Source organism: Pristiophorus japonicus, chromosome X (assembly GCF_044704955.1).
Source record: "Pristiophorus japonicus isolate sPriJap1 chromosome X, sPriJap1.hap1, whole genome shotgun sequence".
Taxonomy (NCBI): Eukaryota; Metazoa; Chordata; class Chondrichthyes; family Pristiophoridae; genus Pristiophorus; species Pristiophorus japonicus.
Genome location: NC_092010.1, coordinates 36576527 through 36597684, shown reverse-complemented (window position 1 = coordinate 36597684; position 21158 = coordinate 36576527). Strand labels below are relative to the sequence as shown.

Here is a 21158-nt window from a genome sequence, read left to right as displayed (position 1 = left end):
CATTGTGCATCTTTCCCAGCCAGGAGGGTGGCTAAACTGCTCTTCGATATCTGCCAGTGTTGCTCCAAGGCCAGCGAGGAGGAAAGCTAAGAGAAAGAGGTAAACAAAAGCAGCCAGGAAGGGGATGGGTGGGGAGGAAACTAGTTCTTCCTCTGCCCTGTTGGGAAATACTGAGCGGTCACCCAATACCTCTTCACAGCAACACTGGTAAGATTGGGAGCTCGTGCGCAGAGGATCACATGTGGAAGTCTATGGCACAAGGTGTAGGGAGGCCAACCAGCTGCAGTCCTGTGTGTCAGATGTCCTCATTTTGAGGATAACCCAGATCTCACCAGCTCACAGTATTAACGCAATGCGCCATTGAGCTACCAGACTTCACACACGATCACTGGTAGGACTTCATCTCACCCAACAGCTCATCCCATAGAGTGTAGGACAATGGGCCACCCCTGCAACTCCGAACACAATGAGCTAATGAACTGAACCATAATCGGCTGTGTCGGCAATGTAGGAAACAGGCATTTAACACATCCAGGAATTGGTGGAGGGGCAGGAAGGGTTGTGAGGGAGACTGGGGTTAAAGAAAAAAAGGGAGTCACCCTGTGCCTTCTGCCAGGAGCCAGACTCACGGGAAGTGGAGCGGAGTCCATGATCAGATCAGCCATGATCTTATTGAATGGCAGAGCAGGCTCGAGAGGCCAAATGGCCTACTCCTGCTCCTATTTCTTATGTTCTTATGTAGACTCGGTGAGGAATGTCCAGAGCCCCAGCAAGTCACCAGCTAGCTTTCTCGGGGGGGTCCTGGGAAACTCAAAAGCAGGAATAAATTTTTTTTAACTGATCACTGAGTTTCTGGGTGCCCGTCACTTTGCAGTTGCGATCAATGCACTTTTTACATATTTAAATTTATCTGCAGTCGCACATAAAACCCACACTGCGCCAACATTGGAAATATTAGCTGAATACAACACTTGAATTGAGATGTTTCGGACTACAGCCAAGATTGGATCCCTGAACTTCTCCATTTAGTCTCTGGCAGGAACGGGCACTAATTGGATGTCAAATAACATTGATACTTTCAAAAGGCATAACGGAGTCAGAGCTAAAAATGTAGCAACAGAGGTTACGCACGTGATTATGTTGGAGTGGAGATCATTTAGCTTGCATATGGTCTTTAATTATCTTGGCTTGAAATTAATTTTATCAAATATTTGATTCATGTGACCGGCAGCTGACTGGTCACAAGACTCTATCCAAACCAAAGATGCTAGCTTTGACTTTGAACATTGACACAAGCCATTTTAAAGTGCTTCCTTTCTTGGTTTAAACTAAAACTGACCCTCTCTGGAGTGTGATCTACGCAACCCATCGCAGAGGACAGGCCGGAAGAGGAATGGATTCATCTCCTTTCCCATTCTGGAAGTAGCCCTGTGTGCAAGAGACAGTTGGAGGGCAAATTGCCCTCTGAAATTTCCCACCTTTTTCTCTTTGGGATCCACTCCCCCTGCTCCCCATCCTTCAAACAAAATTGCTCCCCTTGGTGCTACCAAAATGTAACACCTCACACTTACAGACAAGTGAATGCCACTATTTAAACCCATGCCCTCCACGTCTCATCAATACCCCATTGCACCTTCCTTTGATCTTCCAAGGAATAGTGCCTCCTGTTTAGAGATCATCTGCGAATTTTGACACCATTCCCTCTAGGTCTATCTCAAAATCATTGATGTACACAGTGAACAGAATTGGCCCCAGAACGGACCATGTGGGACACCGTTATCCGCGTACGCCTTTATAGTAATCGCCCATGTCAAAGGCTTTCCTAAAGTTCACGCACACTACCAGTCACTGCATTTTCCGCCATGTCCCTTACCTCCTAAAAGAAGCCCGCGAGATTACTCGATATCCCTGCGGAGATCAACTAATTCAGGGCAGACTTGGGATCGAACCTGGGACCTTATAAACTCAATCAGGGAACGTGTTGGGCATTTTTAATGAGGAAAGGGATATCAATGTTTAACTTCAATTGCAATTAAGCTCCACAAAAGCGAATTTATTGGGGACTGAAGATGCAATTAGTGTTTTAGTAGAGTCACAGCACTCCTACCCATCCCTTTCCGAGAACATATTTACTGAATATTACTGGATACCAATTACGTTCAAAAACAAAATGAATTTCCTTTAGTGCTTATAACCATGGGCTACATAACTCAAAGAATTCTCTGATGATGATTTTAACCTAAACTGCATTGCTGCTTGTGACAGAGTTCCATTTACCAGACTGGTCAACTTTGACAGCAGCATTTAAAAAATTATATTATTTTGCTTTGGGCCAGACAATAAGCATACATGAAGTGAAAAAAATACATCAGCTCTTAACTTAAACTTTCAGACCATTCAGAGTGCACACACTCTAGTAAAGAGTGCAGACCACCTATGGTTCAGGCGCAAAACATTATATAAAGACAGCCCACAACCAATGTTCCTGCTAAGCTGCGTGGCGACGCAGTCATCTGGAAGGCCGCACGCAGCTGGCTCACCGGCTTTTAAACGCAAGAACTGGCATGCGCGGAGGGAACATAAGAACATAAGAAATAGGACCAGGAGTAGGCCATACAGCCCCTCAAGCCTGCTCCGCCATTTAATATGATCATGGCTGATCCGATCATGGACACAGGTCCACTTCCCCGCCTGCTCCCCATAACCCCTTATCCCTTTATTGGTTAAGAAACTGTCTATTTCGGTCTTAAATTTATTCAATGTCCCAGCTTCCACAGCTCTCTGAGGCAGCGAATTCCACAGATTTACAACCCTCAGAAGAAATTCCTCCTCAACTCAGTTTTAAATGGGTGGCCCCTTATTCGAAGATTATGCCCCCTAGTTCTAGTCTCCCCCGTCAGTGGATACATCCTCTCTGAACCCACCTTGTCAAGCCCCCTCAAAATCTTATACGTTTCGATAAGATCACTTCTCATTCTTCTTAATTCCAATGTGTAGAGGCCCAACCTTTCCTCATAAGTCAACCCCCTCATCCCCGGAATCAACCGAGTGAACCTTCTCTGAACTGCCTCCAAAGCAAGTATATCCTTTCGTAAATATGGAAACCAAAACTGCACGCAGTATTCCAGGTGTGGCCTCACCAATACCCTGTATAACGGTAGCAAGACTTCCCTGCTTTTATACTCCATCCCCTTTGCAATAAAGGCCAAGATACCATTGGCCTTCCTGATCACTTGCTGTACCTGCATACTATACTTTTGTGTTTCATGCACCAGGACCCCAAGGTCCCCCTGTACTGCGGCACTTTGCAATCTTTCTCCATTTAAATAATAACTTGCTCTTTGATTTTTTTTTTCTGCCGAAGTGCATGACCTCACACTTTCCAACATTATACTCCATCTGCAAAATTTTTGCCCACTCACTTAGCCTGTCTATGTCCTTTTGCAGGTTGTGTGTGTCCTCCTCACTCATTGCTTTTCCTCCCACCTTTGTATTGTCAGCAACAGGGCTGCGCATGCGCAAAAACTTAACTGGGCCGCGCATTGGGGGGAGGCAGTCGGAGGCAGACAGCTTACGGAGGTACAGTGCCCCCAACAACAGTCCTGCGCATTCTAGATACAGTATATTAGGGAACATTATGAAGCCAGTTCTTTTAAATCCACAGCAAAGTAGGACTTTTTGTAATGCACTTCAACACAGTTTGGTTTGCTTGGCACAGTAGTTTATATAAGTGATGGGAATATGTACAAGTCATCAGAGAGCATAGCTGTAATGCTAGACGGCACAGGATGGACAGTTCAGGAGCACGCAAAACAGTGGTAAGCACCGTTCAGGAAGTATGGCTGAAAACTTAAGATGTCCAAGTTTACACCCCCCTCCCACCCACTTGGAGCAGGAAAACAAACAAAAAAAATCACCCCTCCCTTACAGAACCTCTGAAAATGCCATTCTGCAGCTCACCACTAAAGAGGCACAAAAGTAACCAGAGATGTCCCACCCACCTCTCCCAGACTGGCCGGCTGCATTTGGGCACTCACCATATGGGAAAGCTGGATACAAACCTAATGTATTGGTTGCAGTGGTTATAGAACCCACTTCAATCTGGCCACAGTAGCTCAGTGATTATTGTTACTGGACTAATATTCCAGAGGGTTGAATGAATAATCCAGAGAATCCCAACATGGCAGTTGAAGAATTTGAATTCAGTTATATAAAAAAAAGTGACCATGAAGCTATTGGATTGTCGTAAAAGGAACCTGCCCAGTCTGGCCTATCCGGTCCCACACCAAAGCGGTTGTCTCTTAACTGCCTCCTGAAGTGGCCTAGCATCCAGAGAATAAATAATAATGCAAATAACACAGACGGTTTAAAATGCTTTCCTGTACCACATCAATCCTAAAGAAATCGTACAGCCATTGACAGGGTAGATGCTGAGAGGTTGTTTCCCCTGGCTGGAGTGTCTAGAACTGGGGGGGGGGGGGTTGTGGGGAGAAATTGGATAAGGGGTCAGCCATTTAAGACTGGGATGAGGAGGAATTTCTTCACTCAGAGGGTTGTGAATCTTTGGCATTCTCTATCCCAGAGGGCTGTGCATGCTGAATTGTTGAATATATTCAAGACTGAGATCGATAGATCTTTGGACTCTAGGGGAAATCGAGGGATATGGGGATCGGGCGGGAAAGTGGAGTTGAGGTAGATGATCAGCCATGATCTTAGTGAATGGCAGAGTAGGCTCGAGGGGCCGAATGGCCTACTCCTGATTCTTATTTCCTTATGCTCTTATGTTATGAGCAAGTTATAAACAACAGTGTGACACTGAGCTGAAGTGACAAGATTTGTCCTACTGTATGGGACAAGGAAATCTCGAAGGAGGGTTAGGCACCACTATGAAGTAACATAGAAAATAGGTGCACGAGTAGGCCATTCGCCATTCACCATTCAATAAGATCATGGCTGATCACTCCCTCAGTACCTCTTTCCTGCTTTCTCTCCATACCCCTTGATCCCTTGAGCCAGAAGGGTCATATCTAACTCCCTCTTGAATATATCTAACAAACTGGCATCAACAACTCTCTGCGGTAAAGAATTCCACAGGTTCACAATTCTCTGAAGAAGTTTCTCCTCATCTCGGTCCTAAATGGCTTACCCCTTATCCTTACACTGTGACCCCTGGTTCTGGACTTCCCCAACATTGGGAACATTCTTCCTGCATCTAACCTGTCCAGTCCCGTCAGAATTTTATATGTTTCTATGAGATCCCCTCTCATTCTTCTAAACTCCAGTGAATACAAGCCCAGTTGATCCGGTCTCTCCTCATATTTCAGTCCTGCCATCCCAGGAATCAGTCTGGTGAACCTTCGCTGCACTCCCTCAATAGCAAGCACGTCCTTCCTCAGATTAGGAGACCAAAACTGAACACAATATTCCAGGTGAGGCCTCACCAAGGCCTTGTACAACTGCAATAAGACTTGTCTGCTCCTATACGCAAATCCTCTAGCTATGAAGGCCAACATGACATTTGCCTTCTTCACCGCCTGCTGTACCTGCATGCCAACTTTCAATGACTGATGCACCATGACACCCAGGTCTCGTTGCACCTCCCCCTTTCCTAATCTGCCGCCATTCAGATAATATTCTGCCTTCATGTTTTTGCCACCAAAGTGGATAACCACACATTTATACACATTATACTGCATCTGCCATGCATTTGCCCACTCACCTAACCTGTCCAAGTCACCCTGCAATCTCTTAGCATCCTCCTCACAGCTCACACTGCCACCCAGTTTAGTGTCATCTGCAAACTTGGAGATATTACACTCAATTCCTTCATCTAAATCATTAATGTATATTGTAAATAGCTGGAGTTCTAGCACCGAGCCCTGCGGCACCCCACTAGTCACTGCCTGCCATTCTGAAAAGGACCCGTTTATCCCGACTCTCTGCTTCCTGTCTGCCAACCAGTTCTCTATCCATGTCAATACCATGTGCTTTAATTTTGCACAACAATCTCTTGTGTGGGACCTTGTCAAAAGCCTTTTGAAAGTCCAAATACACCACATCCACTGGTTCTCTCTTGTGCTACTAGTTACATCCTCAAAAAATTCTAGAAGATCTGTTAACTATGATTTCCCTTTCATAAATCCATGCTGACTTGGACCGATCCTGTCACTGCTTTCCAAATGCACTGCTATTTCATCTTTAATAATTGATTCCAACATTTTCCCCACTAATGTCAGGCTAACCAGTCTATAATTCTCTGTTTTCTCTCTCCCTCCTTTTTAAAAAAAAAGTGGTGTTACATTAACTACCCGCCAGTCCATAGGAACTGATCCAGAATCGATAGACTGTTGGAAAATGATCACCAATGCATCCACTATTTCTAGGGCCACTTCCTTAAGTACTCTGGGATGCAGACTATCAGGCCCTGGGGATTTATCGGCCTTCAATCCCATCAATTTCCCTAACACAATTTCCTGACTAATAAGGATTTCCTTCAGTTCTTCCTTCTCGCTAGATCCCCTGCCCCCTAGTATTTACAGAAGGTTATTCGTGTCTACCTTCGTGAAGGCAGAACCAAAGTATTTGTTCAATTGGTCTGCCATTTTTTTGTTCCCCATTATAAATTCACCTGATTCTGACTGCAAGGGACCTACGTTTGTCTTCACTAATCTCTTTCACTTCACATATCTATAGAAGCTTTTGCCGTCAGTTTTTATGTTCCCAGCAAGCTTCCTCTCATACTCTATTTCCCCCCTCCTAATTAAACACTTTGTCCTCCTCTGCTGGATTCTAAATTTCTCCCAGTCCTCAGGTTTGCTGCTTTTTCTGGCCAATTTATATGCCTCTTCCTTGGATTTAACACTATCCCTAATTTCCCTTGTTAGCCATGGTTGAGTCACCTTCCTCGTTTTATTTTTACTTCAGACAGGGATGTACAATTGTTGAAGTTCATCCATGTGATCTTTAAATGTTTGCCATTGCCTATCCACTGTCAACCCTTTAAGTATCACTCGTCAGTCTATTCTAGCCAATTCACGTCTCATACCATTGAAGTTACCTTTCTTTAAGTTCAGAACCTTAGTCTCTGAATTAACTGTGTCGCTCTCCATCTTAATAAAGAATTCCACCATATTATGGTCACTCTTCCCCAAGGGGCCTCGCACAACAAGATTGCTAATTAGTCCTTTCTCATTACACATCACCCAGTCTAGGATGGCCAGCCCTCTAGTTGGTTCCTCGACATATTGGTCTAGAAAACCATCCCTAATACACTCCAGGAAATCCTCCTCCACCACATTGCTACCAGTTTGGTTAGCCCAATCTATATGTAGATTAAAGTCGCCCATGATAACTGCTGTACCTTTATTGCACGCATCCCTAATTTCTTGTTTGATGCTGTCCCCAACCTCACTACTACTGTTTGGTGGTCTGTACACAACTCCCACTAGCGTTTTCTGCCCTTTGGTATTCTGCAGCTCTACCCATATAGATTCCACACCATCCAAGCTAATGTCCTTCCTTACTATTGCGTTAATTTCCTCTTTAACCAGCAACGCTACCCCACCTCCTTTTCCTTTCTGTCCATCCTTCCTGAATGTTGAATACCCCTGGATGTCGAGTTCCCAGCCTTGGTCACCCTGGAGCCATGTCTCCGTGATGCCAATTATATCACATTCGTTAATAGCTGCCTGCGCAGTTAATTCGTCCACCTTATTACGAATACTCCTCACATTGAGGCACAGAGCCTTCACATGAAGTATTCATCTAGCAACCCAACAAGAATTACTGAAAAGTCATTCCCAAATAGTTTGTGTGTCAGCATAGCAAGGCCATGGCACCTAGCTCCACAACCACAAGGACAAATCTTCAGCATTTCATCAGCCACTTCTTTCAATAAACAGCACAGATAATGCCCTAGAAGATCGATCCTTTGTGCCTTTAGCAAGTACGGATTTGAAGGGCTTTATTACTGGAGTAGAGAAATGAACTCTGAAGCAATCACAGCCAAATTGGTTTTGGTTGCAATTTTTCCTCCTCGGGTGAAAAGCTTCTTGCGGTTGTGATCAAGAAACCAAGCAATTGAGCAGTTTTACTCAGCACTTTGCAATGTAACCAGGCACTGTCTGTACACCTGCTGCCAAGATGTGCTGTTGAAACAAACTGGCACAAATACAGAAGATATACCAAATCAATGCTTTTTTAAAAAATAAATATAAAATTCTAGGGACATCAGTGCTAGGAAATGAAAAATATTTCCATTTAAATAGTTAACTATAGCACCGGTAAGTGCAGAATAAAGTTCCCCTCACTCGGTTACATGCATTGTGCTCCGAGGGGGGATATTTCCTATTTCCAACACTCAGGCTTTCAGATTCATAGAATAGTACAGAAGGAGGCCATTCGGCCCATTGAGTCTGCGCCGACTCTTTTGAAGAAAGAATCGTAAAGAAAAGCTGCCAATCAGCACCCAGTTTGTGGGTGGTTTTACGTTGTGGAACCCTCTCCACAGTGCCGTCACTTCAGGCGCACTTGTGGAATCGAACGGCTTTGCAACCGTTCTAAAAAAGGTATTAAAATCATTGTTGGAAACGAAAATAGCCCCGACAAGTGTGTTTAAACACACTTATTAACAGAACAAGAGATCGGTTATTGAACTCTGGTTCTGTTAATATACAGTTTAAACAATGTAAAAAAATAAATAAACTTGCCTGTAATGGGAGCAGCATTTGCACACTGCTGCAATTACAGAGCCACTTTAGAAAACATTACACCGATAGTTGGATCTCAATAGGATAACAGCTGCTTACCTTCCTTTTAATATCTGTAAACTGGGAAAACATCAGTGACCAGTAGAACGACAGCTCCATTATGTAATAATAATACAGGTCAAATACCATTTGCTGCAGGGATTGCCAAAAAACGAGTTAATTGTCAATGTATACTTAGTGGTGTGAATAAAAGGGTACATACCCAGTGTATAAACAGTGCAAATATCATAAGCCAACAAGAACTTGAAATGGTACAGTTGAATGCATCTTATTCACGCCTAGTGCTTCTTATTTTTGATCAATAACATTCTTAATGACCTGATGTAATGCACAGCTCTCAACATATATTGGGTCAGCTCACAATTATGAAGAAGAGATCAAATTTTGCATTGATATGAAAATACCTTGTTGCATTTTTTTTTAAATGGAAGTTAAAAAAAAACTCTGACCATCAATTATTTTTTTTTAAATACAGGTTGAGCGCCCGAAATCCGGAAACCTCGGGACCGAGGCCGTTCCGGATATTTCCGGATCTTGGAACGTCTTTGCCTGGGCCGAGGTAAGTGGGGTTGGGCAGCTGAGGTAAGGGGGTGGGGTCGGCCCAAGGTTAGGGGGAGGAGGGGGAGCGGGTGGGGGTGAGAGCCAGGGCCGGGGCGAGGTCGGGTCGCTGAGGGCCGGGGAAAAGTCGAGGCGCCGAGAGTCCGGATTTCGGAACATTTTCCGGTTTCCAGACGACCCCGCCACGGATTGGCTCGGTGTCCAGATTCCGGAACATTCCAAATTTTGGAACTCCAGATTTCGGACGCTCAACCTGTATAGAGACAAGAAATTCTTCGCATTGGAGGCTGTTCAGAGAAGGTTCAGTAGGCTGATTCCGGAGATGAGGGGGTTGATGTATGAAGATAGGTTGCACCTATAATCAGTCATTGGAGTTCAGAAGAATGAGAGGTGATCTTATTGAAACATAAGATAATGAGGAGGCTCGACAAGGTGGATGCAGAGAGGATATTTCCACTCATAGGGGAAATAGTCTCAGAACAAGAGGCTGCTCATTTAAAACTGAGATGAGGAGAAATTTCTTCTCTGAGGGTTGTAAATCTGTGGAATTCTCTGCCCCAGAGAGCTGTGGAGACTGGGTCATTGAATATATTTAAGGTGGAGATAGACAGATTTTTAAGTGATAAGGGAATAAAGGGTTATGGGGAGCAGGCAGGGCAGTGGAGCTGAGTCCATGATCAGATCAGCCATGATCTTATTAAATGGTGGAGCAGGCTCGAGGGGCCAAATGGCTGACTCCTGCTCCTATTTCTTATGTTCTTATGCACCATTTGGTTCAAGCACTAATGCATGGTTAAACCTCAGACAGTCTGTTCCATAGTCTGTTGGACACATTAGATTTAATCGAGAATTTCGCAGTGTGGCTTTTCTTTCTCCCTCTTCCCCTCTCGGGCTGGGTCTCTTTTCTCTGGAAAAAAGGCTGAGGGGTGACCTAATGGAGGTCTTTAAAATTATGAAAGAGTGGATAGAGAGAGAATATTTCCACTTGTGGGGAAGAGCATAAACTAGAGGCCATCAATACTCTGAGACCTGTAAAAAAGGACTAAGGTTGCTACAGTTGTACAGGGCCTTGGTGAGGCCACACCTGGAGTATTGTGTACAGTTTTGGTCTCCTAACTTGAGGAAGGACATTCTTGCTATTGAGGGAGTGCAGCGAAGATTCACCAGACTGATTCCCAGGATGGCGGGACTGACCTATCAAGAAAGACTGGATCAACTGGGCTTGTATTCACTGGAGTTCAGAAGAATGAGAGGGGACCTCATAGAAACGTTTAAAATTCTGACGGGTTTAAACAGGTTAGATGCAGGAAGAATGTTCCCAATGTTGGGGAAGTCCAGAACCAGGGGTCACAGTCTAAGGATAAGGGGTAAGCCATTTAGGACCGAGATAAGGAGAAACTTCTTCACCCAGAGAGTGGTGAACCTGTGGAATTCTCTACCACAGAAAGTAGTTGAGGCCAATTCACTAAATATATTCAAAAGGGAGTTAGATGAAGTCCTTACTACTCGGGGGATCAAGGGGTATGGCGAGAAAGCAGGAAGGGGGTACTGAAGTTTCATGTTCAGCCATGAACTCATTGAATGGCAGTGCAGGCTAGAAGGGCTGAATAGCCTGCTCCTGCACCTATTTTCTATGTTTCTATGTTTCTATGTTTACTTTGAGCTCACAGCATCTGGTCAAACTCCTTATTCAATACATGACAATAGTCACCAAGAAAACCAATAGGGAATTCAGAAGAAACTTCTTGACCCAGAGAGTGGTGAGAATGTGGAACTCGCTGCCACGGAGTGGTTGAAGCGAATAGTATCGATGCATTTAAGGGGCGGTTGGATGGGCATATGAGAGAGAAGGGAATAGAGGGTTATGCTGATAGATTTAGATGAGGAAAGACGGGAGGAGGCTCGAGTGGAGCATAAACACCGGCATGGTCTGGTTGGGTCGAATGGGCTGTTTCTGTGCCATATATCCTATGTAATCCACGTAAAACCTCCCCTCAAAAGACAGCACTCAAAGGGGTCCGGAACATGGGGTATGGAATGGAAGTTGTTTTTGAACGCAAAGTAATGCGTACAAGAAACATATACACAACCAAGGAATTTCCATTAGCAAAGGAGAAAATGGAAGGGATGTAGAGGAAATTACTGCCTTATTATTGGAGAGAGGCTCACAAACGAGCATCAAATGAGAGAGACAGCTTGTTGTGTTCGCAGAGGCACTGGGAACTGCACTGAGACACGATTTTTTAAAAAATTGACGGTAAAGTGGAGACTTTCATCCCATCAGAGTTCGGATGAAAGTTCATCGACCTCGAACATTAACTTGATTTCTCTCTCCGCAAATGCTGCCCGACCTTCTGAGTGTTAACAGCATTTACTGTTTATATTTCATCCCACCAGCCTGGGTTGAATTCAAACATGGATCCCAGAGATGAACAGGCAGTGTTGCACCAACAGGAATTTCCAGAACTCCCTGAAAGCTTTACTTTAGGCCCTGGACTCCAGAGATTAGGTTACGAGGAGAGATGACACAAACTAGGGTTGTATTCCCTGGAATTTAGAAGGTTAAGGGATGATCTGATGGACGTTTTCAGGATATTAAGGGGAACTGATAGGGGGAGGAAGAGAGAGAGAGAGAGAGAGAGAGAGAGAGAGAGAGAGAGAGAGAGAGAGAGAGAGAGAGCGAGAGCGAGAGCGAGAGAGCAAGAGAGAGCGAGCTGGTTGGGGAGTCTCGGACTAGGAGCATGGTCTAAACATTACACAGCCTGACCTTTCACGAATGAATTAGGAAACACTTCTACATACAAAGGATGGCAGACGTTTGGAACTCTCTTCCGCAAACGGCAATTGATGCTAGATCAATTGTTAACTTTTTTTCAATCAGAGACTGATCGATTTTTGTTAACCAAAAAGGTATTAAAGGATATGGGCTAAAGGCGGGTATATGGAGTTAGATCGCAGATCAGCCATGATCTGATTGAATGGTGGAACAGGCTCGAGGGGCTGAATGGCCTCCTCCTGTTCCTAATGTAACAGGCTCGAGGGGCTGAATGGCCTCCTCCTGTTCCTAATGTAACAGGCTCGAGGGGCTGAATGGCCTCCTCCTGTTCCTAATGTAACAGGCTCGAGGGGCTGAATGGCCTCCTCCTGTTCCTAATGTAACAGGCTCGAGGGGCTGAATGGCCTCCTCCTGTTCCTAATGTAACAGGCTCGAGGGGCTGAATGGCCTCCTCCTGTTCCTAATGTAACAGGCTCGAGGGGCTGAATGGCCTCCTCCTGTTCCTAATGTAACAGGCTCGAGGGGCTGAATGGCCTCCTCCTGTTCCTAATGTAACAGGCTCGAGGGGCTGAATGGCCTCCTCCTGTTCCTAATGTAACAGGCTCGAGGGGCTGAATGGCCTCCTCCTGTTCCTAATGTAACAGGCTCGAGGGGCTGAATGGCCTCCTCCTGTTCCTGTGTTCCGAAAGCTCATTTAAATGTTTGGTTTTAAAGTACAGATTACAAGAGGCGGTCCATTTAAAAAGGCAGTTCTGACGAAGGGTCATCGACCCGAAACGTTAACTCGGGTTCTCTCTCCACAGATGCTGCCTGACCCGCTGAGATTTCGGCTTTTAATTTCAGATTCCAGCACCTGTAGTATTTTGCTTTTGTAAAAAGGCATCCTCCGCGAGTCCAACTTCTAAACATTGTAGCACTGATCTGTGCCACTCAGGATATCAGTACAACAGTCAGTTCCTGGACAAAAGGGCAGGACAGGAGAATCAGGTGGTGAAACAGTGCAGCAATACACTTTTATCCCACTTTCCATAGGTGGTTTAGAAACTGGCTCCTCTTTATCCGCTCACAGCCTGTGAGAGACGGCCCTTTTATTGCAGTGTGGAGCCAAAGCTCAAACTCGAATGCGTGGCTGTATACATTTGAAATTTAAAAAAAAAAAGAGTAAAATTTAAATTGACAAAGGAAAAATGAAAACCGAAGTGTCCTGAAGCGTACAGGGAGCTGGGCGAAAAGGCAGGTTTCAGTCCACTGAACACAACACATCATATCATTTTGAAAGCCAATAAATAAACATGGAGATCAGATCACCATTGTGCAGCTCTCACCTGATACGGGTAGTTATACCAGCAATGTCGTGTGTCCCAGAACCAGGGAGCCTAGAAGAAAGCAGAGGCATAGTTAGGTACGGCAGCGACTATTATACTGGACGGGTATCTAAAAAAAAGATTTGGAAAGGCTCTTTTCTCCAACTGCCCCATCCCCCCCTCAACAGTTATGTTTTCCTGAAGACGGCAACTCTCGCCCGAGAGGCCTGTTCCACAGGCACCGACAGCACTCAGTACCTGGAGCACAAAAAAAAAATCTAGGCCGACACTCCAGTGCAGTTCTGAGGGAGCGCTGGCACTGTCGGAGGTGCCGTTTTTCGGATGAGGCATTGAGGTCCAGTCTGCTCTCAAGCGGATGTAAAAGATCCCACGGCACTATTGGAAGAGCAGGGGAGTTCTCCCCAGTGTCCTGGGCCAATATTTATCCCTCAATCAACATCACTAAAAACAGATTATCTGCTCATTATCACATTGCTGTGTGTGGGAGCTTGCTGTGCGCAAATTGGCTGCCGCGTTTCCCACATTACAACAGTGACTGCACTCCAAAAAGTACTTCATTGGCTGTAAAGCGCTTTGGAAAGTTCGGTGGTCGTGAAAGGCGCTATATAAATGCAAGTCTTTTTTTTTAAAACCTTGGCCACTGACCATTCATGTCGCAATAGTCTGAACAGTGGCACTGGGCAGGTTGTCCATGAGAGGGCCGGGGGGTTTAAATCACAACCTAGTCTAAGCCTTTCGCCACTCGGCAGCCTCAAACATGCACTGCCCAATGCCGGGCACCACCCAGCAATCAGAAGCGTGAAGTTTGGCCGATTTGCTTTCTTGCCCTCCGGGGCAATGAGAGCAGTTGCAGCACCATCACAGTCCCACGGAGATCCATTCGCTCAGCACGTGCCATTTGATTGATTGATTTGGGACCTTCCTCACCTGCAAGGTGCACAACCATCCCACATGGCAAATTCAGCCACTCAACCAACAGAGGAGCCAGATCGACACAATTGGTTCGAATCAGGATCTCAAGAAAGGTCAAATTACCACCATATTTGGAAAGTAAGAACCACGCTTACCCTTAACTTGCAGTCTGGCCGCCCAGCTCCTTCCAAAGTTAACAAGAGTAAATTACACAGCCTCAAAAACTGCAGCCGACACTGGTTTTACAGATTTGCTGAAAGCACAATTTAAACAGAAAACTACAAACAGGAAGCATTTTTCACCCTTATCAGAGCAGGCGACATGCTCCATTTAAAAGCAGATCCCAGTAGGACTCTCACTCGCGTCAGCAGGTTGTGGGTTCGAGTTCCACTCCAGGGACTTGAGCACAAAATCCAGGCCGACACTCTGAGGGAGTGCTGCACGGTTAGAAGAGGTGTTGTCTTTCAGACGAGATGTAAAAATGAGGCCCCATCTGCCCACTTAGACACTGCTCAAAGAAGAGCAGGTGAATTCTCCCCAGTGTCCTGGCCAATATTTATCCCTCAAATCAACAACACTTGGGAAATAAAGATAGCCTGGTCATTTCTCTCATTGTGGTTTGTGGGAGCTTGCTGTGCAAGCTGCTTTTCCCTACATTGCAACAGTGATTACATTTCAAAAGTACTTGCTGTCTGTATAAATCTGGTCTATTGCCCGCTGACATCATTCTCAGAAGCTCATTGCTTAACGACAGCAACTGGCAGGTAGCAGCAGGCAACTGACTTTGCAATGCATGGTCAGGCTTAGAATTGTGTTGAGGAGTAGAACAGAGCTGTTGTACAGCCAGAAAAGACAGCCCAGTTAGTGCAAACGTGGGATTCACCTGGGTCTTGGAAAGGTCCAGCCTCAGGTCACTGCAACAGCTCTTGGTTTAACATTTTAGCAGTGCAGCACCAGCCAGAAATATCAGTGCATGTGCAACAAGTGAAGACTAGAAACCAGCTACATCAAAACAGTGTGCAACACTCTCGCCTGAGTCAGAAGGTTGTGGGTTCAAGTCGCACTGCAGGAATTTGAGCACCAAAAAAAAAATCTTGGCTGACACTACAGTGTAGTACTGAGGGAGCGGCACACCGTCGGAGGGGCAGTACTGAGGGAGCGGCGCACTGTCGGAGGGGCAGTGCTGAGGGAGCGGCGCACCGTCGGAGGGGCAGTACTGAGGGAGCGGCGCACTGTCGGAGGGGCAGTACTGAGGGAGCGGCGCACTGTCGGAGGGGCAGTGCTGAGGGAGCGGCGCACTGTCGGAGGGGCAGTACTGAGGGAGCGCCGCACCGTTGGAGGGGCAGTACTGAGGGAGTGCCGCACTGTTGGAGTTGCTATCTTTCGGATGAGGCATTAAACCGAGTCCCATGAGCTCTCTCAAGTGGACATAAAAGATCCCATGGCACCATTTCGAAGAGGAGGGGAGTTATCTCCGGTGTCCTGGTGCCAATATTTATTTATTTCTCAACCAACATCATTAAAACAGATGATTTGCTCATTATCACATTGCTGTTTGTGGGAGCTTGCTGTGCACAAATTGGCTGCCGCGTTTCCCACATTACAACAGTGACTACACTCCAAAAAGTACTTCATTGGCTGTAAGGCGCTTTGAAATGTCCAGTGGTTGTGAAAGGCGCTATAGAAATGCAAGTCTCTCAGTGTCAGAGACGGGAAAAAGGAAGGATTCGAGGAGCACAACAGCCGCTCCCTCGCTCAGCTTCACGTCAGACTACTGCTCTGCTTCAGGGGCCTGCAGCCGCCACACAAAGATCGGCGACATGCAGCTAAACGTCGCCATGAGGACAGTGTCATGGACGCTCAAGTCCGTTCCAACCGAGTGGCTCCCGGTGCTGTCCCACATTGTCCCAGCTCGCCATTCGCCGCGACACCACCATGCTCCGTGCGATGCAAAAAAATCACGAGCAACATCGACCTTTCCATTCACAGAGACTTGAAGAACCCACCACAAAAGCGTTTAAAATGGCGCCGGCCTTTCCGGGGGAAAACAGCAGCCAATGTTCATGCAGCTGGTATCGACCCACTCTCCAGATGGGCGGAATGGTGGGATGCTGCAATATAAAGAACCAACACCTCATCACTGAGCCAACAGCAGAGGTCCCTGGCTTCCACCTCCCTCGAAGTTATGGACAGCGCTCAACCCAATCTGCATGGGTCATGGACAATGCGGCCACCTGCTCCACACGTGGAAGTTGAGGGACGCCCCGAAGTGCGAATGTGGCCATGGGTCCCAGACCATGCAGCGCATCACATCAACCTGCCCCCTGAGATCTGTGGCAGGAAGCACCTCATTTCTCCAACTCGGCATCTCAGGAGGCCATCGAATGGATAGCCAAACTAAACATCCCATTAGAAGCTTTTACCGTCATACGAAAGTAGTCGTACTGTAAATGATCCTGTATCCACCCAACTGAAGGCACTCCAGACCCACACAAAAAAGGTATGGACTGGAATTTTGGGTTGTTGCTGCCTCGGTTTTCGCCCCGGAGGGGCGGCAATAAGCTCTTCCGGGCGGGCAGCCAGCTTCCAGCGACCCACCAGGGTTTTCGGGGCCGGTTTCGGCGGGGCACGGAGCATTACCGCCCGGAAGAGGTGAGCCGGTGTGCAACGCCCCTGGTTGAGACGCCGGCTCGATTTTCGGCTCCCACCCAATCCGTAGTGCCCCGGAGAGTACCCCCTGCTGGGAGAGCAGAAAGCCATGATGCCGAAAACACTGCAAGACACAAGACTTGTAAGTTCTGCTGTCGTAGTGGTGTGATAATGCCATCAAAGCACGTCAGCTTTTGGTTGAGGCCCTGCAGTACGCTCCAATTTCAGTCACTACATAATTAAATCAGCCTTCGAAGGCCTGCAAAAGATTTCCTGTACAAACCGCTATACTTGCATAGCCACTATTGTTTCAACTTCAAAAGAGTATTTATTGAAGAATATGTGCGTGACCTTGGACTGAAAGGATCTCACAGATACGCGCACAGTAATGTATTTTAAAGCTCAACATTTTTTTTCATGAAAGTAAAGAATGCAGTGGTCGGGTGTGGAAATAAACTGTCGTCTATCCAGCCAGCAGCTGGGTCATGCAGACATGGACATCTCGGGCACAATCTCTGGTCAATGCAGAGTTAGCTGATGTCAAGCAGAGCAGCCATACAGAGATGCTGCAGCCTCAGTGCCTGTGATAGATAGTAAAGCAGAGCAGTCTCCAGTCATCCTGGTTAAGCCTTGCCACTGGATAAAGGCCTAGCTCTGTCAAGTCCGTGTGGTGGCTGATGTGCAACAGTCACCACATGTTAAAAAAATTCACGCACAGGAATCTTCCACCCCTGGAGTTCAGGTCTGGAACATCGGGTCCTTCATTGAAACATCGGTGAACTCTTGTGGAAGCAAGTCATCCTCGTTTGAGGGACCGCCTATGATGATGATGGATAGTAGAAGGCTATCCAGGCTTTCCACTCCTACATAAGAACATAAGAAATAGGAGCAGGAGTAGGCCATATGGCTCCTCGAGCCTGCTCCACCACTTAATACGATCATAGCTGATCTGATCATGGACTCAGCTCCACTTCCCTGCCCACTCCTCATGACCCCTTAATCCCTTATCGGTTAAGAAACTGTCTATCTCTGTCTTAAATTTATTCATTGTCCCAGCTTCCACAGCTCTCTGGCAGCGAATTCCACAGATTTCCAACCCTGTGAGAGAAGAAATTCCTTCTCATCTCAGTTTTAAATGGGCAGTCCCTTATTCTGAGACTATGCCCCCTAGTTCTAGTCTCCCCCATCAGTGGAAACATCCTCTCTGCATCCACCTCGTCAAGCCCCCTCATAATCTTATACATTTCGATAAGATCACTATCCATTAATAATGTATTTTTAAAAAATGTATTGGGATATTGACGATGCTGGCAAGGCCGCATTTATTGCCCATCCCCAGTTGCCGAGAGGGGGTGGTGATAGTGGCCATTCTCCTTGATCCGCTGCAGCCCCTTGGGCAGATGGTGTTGCCAGGGAATTCCAGGATTCTGACCCAGCGACAATGAAGAAATGCCAATATATATCCAAAATTTGGATGGTGGGTAACTGGAGGTGATGGTGTTCCTTTGGCATTGCTGTTCTTGTCCTTTGCATTGGTAGAGATCACAGAGGAGGAGGTGCTGTTGAAGCTACAGTGTGCACAACCGCCCCCCCCCCACCCGCCCCAAGAAGATATCGGCGCTCCTTTAATTCTGCCCTCTTGAGCATCACTGATTATAACCGCTCAACCATCGGTGGCCATACCTTCTGTTGCCTAGGCCCCAAGCTCTGGAACTCCCTCCCTAAACCTCTCCACCCTCCTTAAAACCGACCTCTTTGACCAAGCTTTAGGTCACATGCGCTAATTTCTACTTATGCGGCTTGGTGTCAAATTTTTTTAAAATCTCAATGCTCCTATGAAACGCCTTGGGACATTTCACTACATTAAAGGCGCTATATAAATACAAGTTGTTGTTGTAGTTCATGCTGCAGCCACAGTGCGCCCATGATGGCAAGTGTGCAAGGGGTGCTGATCAAGTGGACTATTGTCCTGGTTGGTGTTGAGCTTTGAGTGTTGTTGTGGCAGTAACAACCCAACCAAGTGGTGAGTATTCCATCACATCCCTTGCTGGAGTCTTGTAGCTTGTAGTGAGGCTTTGAGGGATGAGAAGGTGAATCATTCATCAGAGTAACCAGGCTCTGCCCTACTCTTGCAGTCATGGTGTTGATATGATGGATAGTTAAGTTTCTAGGGGCTTGGGGGCTCCTCTTGTTGGAGGTGGTCATGGCCTGGCACAGAGATGGCACAAATGTTACCTACCACTTATCAGCCCAATCCTGCATTATGTCCAAGTCTTGCTGTCGGCTGAGCCCACTCTTGATCTTATCACAGATGAAAGATCATTGATGAAACAGCTGAAAATGGTTGGACCGAGGACCCCCCCGTGATTAGCCTGCCAACACTCACTGTGGAAGCTCAAACTCAAGAAGACAGTGACATCTGCGTCCATCGCAAGAATGGCCACTTGGGTGCAGCACTGAAGGATGCGCAGAACTCAGGAGGTGTACGCCTGTAAGGAGTCAGTACCTTCAGGATAGATGGGGAGAAAATTGGCAGAAAAGATGGGCCACAAAAAAAAACACAGTGAACAGCACTGAACCTCCACCACCACCAAGCCCCGAGCATACTGCGTTTGAAAAAAGATATTGCAGTGGGCCCTGCAGCAACACGACACGCTGGCAATTCCATCAGATGACAAGTTCCTCTTCGGAGCTGGGATGGCAGAAGAGGTTGCCGAACACTGAAAGAATGGCACATTTCCCCATCAAAGCTGGAACAGAAAAAAAAAAACACACACCTGGTTTGCTCTCAACACAGGTTTTCTGCCAGATTGCGCATTCGAGCAAGAGCACGATCCACAGAACAAACATATTGAGAGAGATTGCAACACATTGCTGCTTCCTGGATAATGGCTTACTCACTACAGTTGGTTTATTTTTGAAAACTCAATTTCAACTTGTGGCGCTCTGGTGTCGAGCACAGATGCAACTCAGTACTCGGCCAAACTAGCAATTCTTGAACAAATACTCAAAAACAGCAAGACTGGAATGGACAATGGACTTGTGCACTTTCCCTTCATTTCTAGGGAGGCTTGCTAACCCCTCTCGTGCACGCCCAGGCACGATACAAGAAAAAGCTTCTGGTCAGATAGTCCATTCTTCTCACTTCTAACCTCTCCCATGCACGTTTTCTGGTCTCTCTCATCACGATTACAATCAATGCTTCTCTGAACTTCCCTCTTCTTCCTACTAGGCTCCATACACACAGTCTATTCACTAGAATTTAGATGAATAAGAGGGGATCTCATAGAAACATAAAATTCTGACAGGAATGCACAGGTTAGATGCAGGAAGAATGTTCCCAATGTTGGGGAAGTCCAGAACCAGGGGTCACAGTCTAAGGATAAGGGGTAAGCCATTTAGGACCGAGATGAGGAGAAACTTCTTCACTCAAAATTGTGAACCTGTGGAATTCTCTACCACAGAAAGTTGTTGAGGCCAATTCATTAGATATATTCAAAAGGGAGTTAGATGTGGCCCTTACGGCTAAAGGGATCAAGGGGTACGGAGAGAAAGCAGGAATGGGGTACTGAGGTGAATGATCAGCCATGAACTTATTGAATGGCGGTGCAGGCTCGAAGGGCCGAATGGCCTACTCCTGCACCTATTTTCTATGTTTCAATACACATTTCCTCAACCCTGTATCCTCCGTGTTGAAATCAAAACTTGACACAGTCCTACTCTAATTGCTCATTTCTCAAAGGAAACTAGACGACTACATGAGAGAAACGGGTACAGAAAGATATGCAAAAAGGCTGAAAGATATGCAAAAAGGCCGAGACTCGTGTGGGGCATAAACACCAGCACAGACTAGTTGGGCTGAATGACCTGTTCCTGTTGCTGAATATTCTATGTAAAAAAAAAACCTGAAATGCTTCATTTCCCGCAATCTTTTTCTTCCTACAATATTCAGGCTTTAAAAAAAAAAACACACACACACCCACAAACTTGGCATGAGCTAATCATTACTTCTTGATCTCGCTCACTTTGGTGATCCATCATCATCTTAAGAGAAGTAGCAGCAGGGATTGTGGATGCATTGGTTGTAATTTACCAAAATTCCCTGGATTCTGGGGCAGTCCCAGCAGATTGGAAAACTTCAAATGTAATGCCCCTATTTGAAAAAGGAGG

The 21158-nt window shown here is 46.2% G+C and overlaps 1 protein-coding gene across 1 annotated transcript in view; it reads right to left on the bottom strand.

Moving 5' to 3' along the window:
- The window catches only part of LOC139240988 (ceramide synthase 6-like), a 108725-nt gene that overhangs the window by 48505 nt on the left and 39062 nt on the right, over nt 1–21158 (bottom strand). Inside the window, exons 5-6 of the mRNA XM_070869640.1 lie at nt 13428–13478; nt 8808–8900 (exon numbers count right to left, since the gene is read on the bottom strand). Coding sequence (XP_070725741.1) covers nt 8808–8900; nt 13428–13478 — 144 coding nt within the window. The remainder of the gene's footprint in view (nt 1–8807; nt 8901–13427; nt 13479–21158) is intronic.